Source organism: Atractosteus spatula, chromosome 16 (genome assembly GCF_055471065.1).
Source record: "Atractosteus spatula isolate fAtrSpa1 chromosome 16, fAtrSpa1.hap1, whole genome shotgun sequence".
Lineage (NCBI taxonomy): Eukaryota > Metazoa > Chordata > Actinopteri > Semionotiformes > Lepisosteidae > Atractosteus > Atractosteus spatula.
The window spans coordinates 12,208,716-12,218,909 of NC_142721.1; the positions used below are offsets into that span (position 1 = coordinate 12,208,716).

The 10,194-nt window shown below is 38.9% G+C and overlaps 1 protein-coding gene across 1 annotated transcript; it reads left to right on the forward strand.

Moving 5' to 3' along the window:
- The first annotated feature begins 439 nt into the window (after positions 1-439).
- dhcr7 (7-dehydrocholesterol reductase) lies at positions 440-8,696 on the forward strand. Its single transcript, XM_088934596.1, has 8 exons — positions 440-639; positions 4,265-4,377; positions 5,146-5,368; positions 5,771-5,861; positions 6,535-6,748; positions 7,008-7,212; positions 7,781-7,912; positions 8,163-8,696. Exons 2-8 carry the CDS (start codon positions 4,271-4,273, stop codon positions 8,625-8,627), a joined length of 1,437 nt encoding a protein of 478 aa, XP_088790722.1. The 5' UTR covers positions 440-639; positions 4,265-4,270; the 3' UTR covers positions 8,628-8,696.
- Positions 8,697-10,194: the final 1,498 nt, after the last annotated feature.

The following is a 10,194-nucleotide window of genomic DNA, read 5'->3' on the forward strand; positions in this document are numbered from 1 at the left end:
TGTTTTCTCAAATATAAGAAGAAAATGTAGTTAAAATATTACTGTGAGCAGTAATTTTAGTTATGCTTCCTCAGGTTACTGCTAGTATATTGAGTTAAGGGTGCATATCATTTAAATGTTTCCAGTTTATCAATGTCTTTACAATGCTAAACGTTGTTTTTTTTGCAATGTACAACTCGGCAATAGAACATAAGTCATAAATCACTCTTGCTAGGCAGATTTCTTTTTCTTCCTTCAGACTCCTTCCCGTTCAAGGCTCGATTGTTGTGAACCCAGCTGTTTATTTATTTTATGGCCAGTGAAAATAATATATTATACTATTATATTAGATTTCATACATAACTATTCACAAGCAGAAAGGTAAATAGGATACTGAAACACGTGCCGCTTGCTTGCCCTCTGATCAGACGCTGGTGGTTTGAGCTCCTCTGTCCAATCTAGAGAAGAAGAGACAGCATGCTCAGCCGGGCTTGAAAGATAATTGGTCCGATCTTCCTAGCTTCTTGCAATATGCAATGAGGTAGGAGGGACAGAGATGCTTGTTAATGTGCGTGGTCCTCTTTTGTAAGAGGTTAGCTAACATCTGGAGGTAAAATATTTGAAGACGGTATTCTTTAAGTGTAAAGGAAGAATAAAAAGGTTAGTAAAAAAAATTTCGCGTTATATTTATCGTCGCATCGATTTCTACAGACGTGTTTGTATGGAATGAAGGAGCATTGGCCGAGGTTTTTAAATCGCATTCATAATATTCGATCCACCCTCACAGATGTTATCAGTAGGTTGTTTGTCTTTCAACAAATGTTGCAACTTTGATTATTTTTTTTTTTGCTGTTGCAGAAATGTTATTTTGCAGATAACTCGATCCGTCACTGCGGTGTGTAGATGGTCAAAACGCGTGTACATTCTGAATTCAATTGGATTTGTTACACAGTAATCTAATGAAGAATAGTGGGGGTGGTGAATGGATTACGTTTTGCACTTTTTTCAAGATACTGTACTTTGTTTCCATTCGTTAGGTTTTTCAGCTTTATTCCTAGTACTGTGTTAACTGAAAACGCGAGTAAAAGTGCGAGCTATTAATGAAAACGTTAGCTTAAAATGACATTTATAGTGACTGTCCCTTTAAGCGACAGTGAAAGGCCGTGGCTTTGTGCATTTGCTACAGACACAACACCCCCGATTCTAGCGGCCATTTAAAGGTAAGAAACATCACTAACCACTATCTCACACTAGCTTGTGGCTCATGTACGACTACCTTTGCAAATATGAAAGAACTCTACCTGCATTGGGGTACTGCGTTTGTTTGTTTGTTTGTTTGTTTGTTTTTTAGAAAATGCGTTTATTTTTTTGAACGTCTTTAAAAAATTACTACTGTATAGACTCAGATTAACTATGTATATCATCATTGAAAGCATCGAGGAAGTAAGCTTGAGACTCCAAATGTTAAATGTTTTATCAACAATACTTAGTCTTTCCTCCTGGATCCACAAAGCCTCCTAGGTGTCTGCCTTATGCTTTGTATACCAAGTACTGTAAGTTTTGTACTGTGCGTCGTTATCAAAAGTATATACAGTTAGATGTCATTAGGATGAATAAAAACAGTCCAAAATACAACCCGAACTGTTGAAGCTTGGTGTTTCCGTCCCAAACCAAAACTACTTATTCTTTGTTCTTTTTTTATCTGTTTTGAAACTAAAAATGCACACAAACTGCATGTCTTTTAATCTTCAAAAATGTTCAAGATGAAGGGGTAGGTGAATGCACAAAGCCCGATTAGCAATACTCCTAGACTTCAGTGTTTGCAGTGCTTGTGACACCATTGGGAACACTTCTCTCACCGAGAACAGTTATGCAAGGGACTAGCTCAGCATATCATGGGCTAGTAACTATGCCTTTTTTTTACCCGATTCCGTTCAGGGTGGTGTGTGTAGGACCACACCCTGCACTTTTGAAATATTTAGTAGCATAGATTGTGGCAGCTCCTCCTTCCTTCAATTTATCATTGCTGTTAAAACTCACTGTAACATGTAGTCTGCAGAAATGAGAGCGTTCTGTCATAGTGCAGATGTGTTGTTGCAAAAAGTAAAGAAAACTGAAAGGTGTGGTCTACTTTAAGACTTGTTAACATGAAAACACAACCTTGATTGGTTTTATCATTAGAAACCTGCATTGTTCTAACGGTACACTTTGTTTTATCATTTCAAATTGAATTTGAAAATACCACGTCATGTAATTATTATCATCATCACCTTCCCAGGCCTGTTCACAAGTACATACTGTACAAGCGGAAATTGTCCGCTTATGTCTTGTGATGTTATAATGTCCCGAGACTTTGATAACGGAGGAAGAGTTGGTGGTTCTCTTTCAGTGTGCAGTCTTCAGCTACAGAAAGTCCACAATTTGAGAAGTGCTTAGGCCTCAGAAATAAGGTGGTAGTGGTAGTAGATAGCCAGCAGCCGAATTTCCCATTGGCCCTTACCAATCATGGCCTCCTAATAATCCCCATCTATGAATTGGCTTCATTACTCTGCTCTCCTCCCCACTGATAGCTGATGTGTGGTGAGTGAGCTTGCGCACTGTGTCTGCCGTCGCTTCATCCAGGTGGATACTGCACGTTGGTGGTGGTGGAGGGGGGTCCCCATTACCTGTAAAGCGCTTTGAGTGTGGTGTCCAGAAAAGTAAGCAAGTATTATAAGTGTAAGCTTATAATAATATTATTATTATTATCGTATCGCCATTACAGTTTAATCACACATACTCTTCCTTTGCAGTCTCTATTGACATACTTTGTTGTGATTACCAGTACATTTTTGCGGAATATCTTGCACCTTACAAATGGACTTTGGTTATTACGTGCTCTTCTGTATTATGCCTGTGTATTAGCCTTAGAACGAGGTGTGGTGAAATAGCAAAAGAAAGGAAGAAGAGGTCTTGATAAAGCTAGTGCAGCAGTTCAGGAAAATCAGCTGATGTCGGATGTTTGTGGATGGGGTCACGGTCACCTCTCTGTTTAAAAAGTATCTTGTCAAGAAAATCTGTCATTACAAATTAAAATCAGTTGAAACTGTATGTATGATTGAAAGCCGTTGTAAAATCTAGGTAACATAAACTTGCCTTTTCAAAGATCTTTCTGTAGTCGTAGCTGTTGTTTGAAAGAGATATTATTGTTTCTTTTATAGCAGTCTTGACAATATGAATGACCTTTTCCAAAATTTCCCTGAAATAAAAGAACAGTTTGTATGTAGTTCTGAAACACGTACCACATTTTGTGCAACCCAAAGTACATAATTCCCAGAGGCACCTTTAATGGTCTTTCAGCTTGTTTTTCTGTGTTCTTGAATGGCTTCCAAATGGGTTAACATGACTAAACACTTTCAAGCTCCGATCTTTCCCAAAGTGTTCTACTGTACCTTTTCTCTTCTACTCTTTGGCCTTCTTATCGCAGCTCAAGAATTTGTTTCTGAAAAAAATACTATTATGTTTTGTTCAAGAGTTTTTTAAAGATGTGTTTTTTTTTCTGGGGTGGCTGTTTAATGTATCTGTTTGATTCCATTTAAGGGTATAATTCCTTGTACAAGTCTTGCATAGTCATTGTGATCAGATAGCTGAAAAATGCTTGGTCAGTTTTATTGTACAGATTATGGATTTTGTCCTTGTACTCTGCAAAATATGAGCCTTTATCAGTCGTCTGAAATTCTCAGAGCTTGCTGTGTACTCTGGTTTACCAGCAGTCTTTCAGTTCTGTGATTCATTTTTGAACTTATAATTTCCGCAGCTGTATTTCTGAAAAAAAGTTACATACAAGAGTAAAGTATATCTAATTTCAAGCTGTACTATAAAAGAAGACAAAGTAAAATACAAACTTTCAGGGAAAGTGATTGGATTTTTTAGAGAAATGTTTGTATTTATTGACTCTTCTATATAAATACAGCATGTCAGGTCCTGACCCAATGCATATAAATTGAATGGTTTTTAAGTGTGTATGAACACACTAAAAATAAACTGTGCATCAGGTGAGGTATCGGACTGGGATTTTTTCCTTTTTGCATGTTATATTACAATATAATTACAAAAAATCTCCTGACGTGAGTGCTTGTGATGTACCTGTGCTTATTATTTGCAAGGGTAGTAATGTAATTCCGTAGAAAGAAAACATGAAGTACACAAAACGTCACAAAACATGAAGTACACATAAATTGCTATTTTACAAGAGATGTGGTATTTTCATCTGGCACTTAAAATGTCCTTCTCTGGGTTCTTCCAGGGGGTCATGGCTACCCCTCAGCTGTCAACCACCACTAAAAAACGGAATAAGAGTTCTGCAAATGGAGTGAGTTCCAGTGAAAAAGGAACACAAGGACAATGGGGCAGAGCATGGTAAGTAAACAGGTGCAACATAAACCTTTTTACAATGGACGTAATTGATCTATTTTGTCATTCACATGCCCTTTTTAAGTTTAATAGCAGGTTTTCTTAAATATTCTTCATTTCCATTTCTGCTAAGTGCAGTGCTGCGACACTACCAGTCTTCAGAGGAGCTTGCAGTTCCTGTTAAGGACTGCCATTTGCAAAGTATTGCACAGTAATGCAGTTTTTCCTAAAGTGGACTTTATTTGCAATAGCATTTCACTTGCAAATTTATTGACTGTAAGGGGGGGGAGGGGTCTTATGTCTCAAGGCATTCCCAAAAACAGTCAAAGAATAATTTAAAGTTTGTTCAGGTGTAAAGATTTCAAGCAGCAGCTTTTCCATTCATCTGAATGTGTGTACAACTACTGCTGTCTAAGAACACCACTCACCCTTACGTGCTTTTCAATGATAAACGCAGCAATGTGCATATAAGAAAATGATTTGCAATTTTGTTTTAGTAGAACAATGTTGCATAGCATTTTACATCTATAACTCTAGATTCAGAATCTCCATATGTAACCATTTTTATAACTATAGTATTAACTGCCACAAATCTTTGTTAGACTAGTAGTGCATAAAACCATGAAATCATCATGAAACCTGTCATGCCTGTTTGTAAATGAAAAGGTTCCATTATTCTGTCTGCAATGGCAATAATAGGAAAACCACAAGCCATGTCTGATACTTCGAATAATGGGATTTCTGTTTTATTTTGCTCTGTCTTGTCTTCTACAGGGAAGTGGACTGGTTTTCCTTGGTCAGCGTCATTCTGTTGCTGTGTTTGGCCCCCTTCATTGTGTTTTATTTTGTAATGGCCTGTGACCAGTACCAGTGCTCTGTGACGGCACCAGTTCTGGATTTGTACAGTGGGAAGTCCACCCTCATTGATATCTGGAACCGAGCTCCTTCCTTCAGATGGTCAGCTGCAAAGATCTACGCCATCTGGGTTTCTTTCCAGGTTAGCAAAACAGTAGCCTACACAGTAAAGTAGTTCCCTAAACTCTAATAGGAATTGATATGTTTTCTTTTAGCGGTATTTAATTTGTCGTATGGTGATTGGTCACCTGTTTTCTATATGAGGGATAATGTGCACTCTTTTAAATACAATTTTGCTTTATATGCATTTGAGTAGAAAATATACTGCGGGATTAATTATATATTTATTATATATTATAATGAGGGAAAACGCCTGCAAGTCGTTCACAATATTGTCATCGTATTACAGTACAATGTGATATCTCGCTGTATATAAGTATTGCAGTCACTGTTGATGTACACACCTGTTAGAGGTCTGTGTCTATGGTGTTACAAATGGAAGTAACTGCTCTTTGCTAACAGAACGCGCCTGTGTCTGTTTCAGATTGTGCTCTACATGTGTGTCCCCGACGTGTGTCACAAGTTCCTGCCAGGATATGTAGGCGGAGTCCAAGATGGCGCACGCACACCAGCAGGTACAGTTTCTGTTCACGTGGAAACGCACACAGAACACAGAGCCGATGTGTTCAAGCACGATTATTTAGAGAACCAAGGCAAGCTATAGCATAGCACATGTCCACCTTTTGCAGTGCATAATTTAATATTGTGAATCAACAGATTGAATAATTTAGTGAACACCGGTGCTTTGCAAAGTGTGTAATTCATTCATGTTCATCTCATGAACAGTGGGTTATTGTTGTTGTATAGTAAAAGTCTTCTAAATCTTACCTTAAAAGTATGACATAAAACATTTGTAGACTGAGTTAATTTCTTGTCTGCAGGCGAATGATAATATTCTAATAATATAAGTAGCAGGATCTGTTCAACTGTATATTTCATCAATTAAAATAATTACCTCTGGTTAGGGGCAACATATAGAAACTAGTTACATGGTTCAGTGTAGGAAGCAATTATATGTTATGCTTACATTTATTTGGGTTGTGCAGTATGTTATCCCTGACCACGTAATATGTTCTCAAAAACATACTACTTGAGTGAGAATAGTCGAAGAACAGGGATTTTATTTTGTTGCTCCATGTGTTCGTTTCGGCAACCAAAAAGTGAGAATATACAGATGTCATTGCCAGTACAAAAAAAAAAGTCTTGTATTTTTAAACAACCTGTTCTGTATTTTGTTTTTCCATGCAGGGATTGTAAATAAATATGAGATCAATGGACTGCAGTCCTGGATTATAACTCACATCCTGTGGTTTGCAAATGCTTATTACTTCAAGTGGTTTTCCCCTACTATCATTTTTGATAACTGGATTCCTTTGCTTTGGTGCACCAATATTCTGGGTTATGCGGTGTCCACATTTGCATTTGTAAAGGCATACCTCTTCCCCACCAATAAAAAAGACTGGTATGTATTCCTAAGCTCCTCTAAGTATTTGTGGTTGTCTGTGTTGCAGATTTACCCTGCATAATTGGAATTCTTGAATATAGCTGTTTGTGTAAATTTTTCCCCTCAAGGTGGATGACAAAAGCTCCCTTTTACCAAGCTATTAAAATTTGCAACTAAAACCATAGTTGTTAACGTCACTATAAAGTTCTGAATATAATGAGTATTCTTTGTGGTAATAGTGTTCATTATACTCATTAATCTCATTTTTATGTTGCAGCAAATTCACTGGCAATTTCTTCTATGACTACATGATGGGAATAGAGTTCAATCCCCGGATTGGGAAGTGGTTTGATTTCAAACTCTTCTTCAATGGGCGCCCAGGAATCGTAGCCTGGACCCTCATCAACCTCTCTTACGCTGCCAAACAGCAGGAGCTCTACGGACAGGTGACCAACTCGATGATCTTGGTCAATGTTCTCCAGGTAAGAAGGATCTGTATTTAAAACGGAGCGTCACGCTATGCTATATCAGACCAGCAGTTTTGTAAAACTCTTGCATTTCAAATACAACACCATTCTGATACTGTAGCGCTTTTTAAGTTTAATGGTTTATTTAAAAAACATTCGTTCTGTTAGTGTCTTGGTAACTATTGATTTAGTAAGATCTTGAGATGAAACAATACTCTTGGACAGGGCCTAACTCTGCTGATCTGGGCAAAGTAATGGTAGAAATTGAAAAAAATTGAAATTGGAAAAAAAGGCACTACCTTTAGGTTTTATTACACTGCTGTGTTGCGGAACTTATAGTTATCACACATATGGCTGTGGTGGTTACTTACAGTATGTTGCACTTCTGACAACTCAAAGGTGATACAATATAAGTTTCCGTGCCTCCTAAAGCTATCAGTAGTACTCTCGTGTGATGTCAGGCATGTACACTTACTACTTGCAAAGCCACGGCACAGTTTTTAAATGTGCATTACATTTATCATGTGAAAGTTTGGTGACAAATTTAAAAGAGGTCCATTCTTGAGTTTTGTTGGCATTTCAGGCGATCTATGTCTTGGATTTTTTCTGGAATGAAGCTTGGTACCTGAAGACCATCGACATTTGCCATGACCATTTTGGCTGGTACCTCGGATGGGGAGATTGTGTGTGGCTGCCGTTCCTGTATACACTCCAGGTTTGTTCCAATTCCCCATGTATTCACAGCATCCAGTTCATTATGGGGCCATACACTGTGGGGGAAGTAAGAAAGAGAGGAGGTTTGTATGTAAAACAGAATTACATCTGTTCCTGCCTGGTTATGTAAAGGGCAAATTAAAAATGCTAAAAGGAGGATGGAAATAGATGGACTGCAAGGTCCATTTTAAGCTTTTCGGGTTCACAAAAGCTTTACATGCTCATTTGACTGACCTTTGTCTCGTCCTCAGGGTCTGTACTTGGTGTATCATCCAGTCCAGCTGTCGACTGCAAACTCGGTGGGCGTGCTCCTCTTGGGCCTGGTGGGTTACTACGTCTTCAGGATGACGAACCACCAGAAAGACTTGTTCCGCCGCACGGACGGCAACTGTATAATCTGGGGCAAGAAGCCGGCCTACATCCAGTGCTCCTACAACTCCGCGGACGGCAGCAGGCACCAGAGCAAGCTGATGATTTCGGGCTTCTGGGGGGTGGCTCGGCATTTCAACTACACGGGGGACCTCATGGGCTCCCTGTCCTACTGCTTGGCCTGCGGGTTCGGCCACCTCCTGCCTTACTTCTACATCATCTACATGACGATCCTGCTGGTCCACCGCTGCATCCGGGACGAGCACCGCTGCTCTAGCAAGTACGGCAAGGACTGGAAGCGGTACACGGACTCGGTGCCCTACCGGCTTCTACCTGGAATTTTCTAGAATGTTGAAATGTTTTATACCCAGTGTGTTTTATTGCCGAAACGACACCTAAAATACATACTTGGATAAGCTTTTTTTCCCCCTGTGTTTGTGTGTGAATTCTGGGGGGTCAGAAAGCCGAATGGGGGGGTTGGGTGAGGATGAACCAAGTCATCATTTTTCTGTCTCTAGCAAATCTACCAGGCGAAAGGAAAACTACATTTCAAACCCTTCTGCCATTTAATTATTTCAGTCCTTTCCCTGTGGTTTGTACAGTGAAACGGCAAGCACCTTTTAGGCTATTTTTAGCATACCTGAAAAGATATTTCAGAAGCAGTTAAACTGTTTAAAACATTCACAGGAGAGCATCTTAATGCTTACATTTACATAACACAGGATGTGATAATAACCACATGGTTTCATCTCATTTTTCTATTTTAAAAGTAAGTGAGTTGCAGTACTTTATACATATGTACCAGTGGAACCTCAGTACATTGATTTGTTAAATTTCAGATGAGTCGACGTTTGCTCTGTTGATTTTTTTAAATAAAACATTATTTTCTGGTAATAAAAAGCTTACCATCAGCAGTTTGCTCCAAGAAAAAAACAATGGCAGCAGGTGAAACTGGAATTGTACGTTTAATAGAATATCTACGTGTGCTTTCTAACTCAGTTTAGACGGAACACCTGCTAGAAAAAATCCTGTATCACGCTAGTCTTTTCAAATTATCAGGATCCTGTAAGTAAACAGGGGAGACAGCCACTGAGGAACTGTGATTAAGGATTAGATATATTAATACTATATATAATAATATCAGATAAAATGTTGTTCTGAAGTGGTATACTATGATGCTTGCTTTGAAAGCACAGTACAAAAGTAAGGATTATAATTTTAGGAGAGGAGTCTGACAGAGCTGGTAGCAGAATGGCCTCTACCCATCTCTAACCTTCCTTATGGGAATCGTGTGTCCAAGGAACTTGACAGGAATGTTTTCCAAAATGAGGGAACTGGCAAATGAAGGAGTTGATGGGATGGCATCCTTTTTTCCTCTCCTTGACCTGCTCAAAATGGTGGTAGATAGGGGCCTGCTAAGTGTTCAACCTGTAAAGACAGTCACCTGAGCTCAGGCTGGGCTCCAGAACCCAGCCATTGCAGGTTCAAGCCAGGTCATGGTCCCCTCCCTAGCTGATGGCAACCAGGATTTCCCAAGCTGTGCTGCCAAGGACTTGGTGTGATTACTCACTCGGCGCTCTCTCATCTCTTGGTGAGAGCTGATCATTTTTACACTTGGGCTTTCAAATACAAACAAGAGACAGGCAATGCACAACGTCCTTAATCATGTCCAACGACATTGACTGTTTACTTTTTTGTAAAAAATGAAGCACCCATTTCTCATATTATTTTATCTATGAAATTAAACCCAATGAAAAGAAATATTTGCAAGTGGGCATTTGGCTCATCTTCACTTCTGCAACTACTTAAACTTTCAGTAGCAGATGAGCTCTAACGCAATGGATAGCAGCAAAAAAAAAAAAAAGATAATATGGGTTAAGTTTTCTCATACATTACCTGCAAGGCAAAAGCAGG

Bases quoted from the DNA above. Each gene is read 5' to 3' on its own strand.
- dhcr7 (XM_088934596.1), top strand. From the start codon at position 4,271: ATGGCTACCCCTCAGCTGTCAACCACCACTAAAAAACGGAATAAGAGT. The intron at 4,378-5,145 runs GTAAGTAAACAG...TGTCTTCTACAG, and splicing joins GGACAATGGGGCAGAGCATG to GGAAGTGGACTGGTTTTCCT. The intron at 5,369-5,770 runs GTTAGCAAAACA...TGTCTGTTTCAG, and splicing joins CCATCTGGGTTTCTTTCCAG to ATTGTGCTCTACATGTGTGT.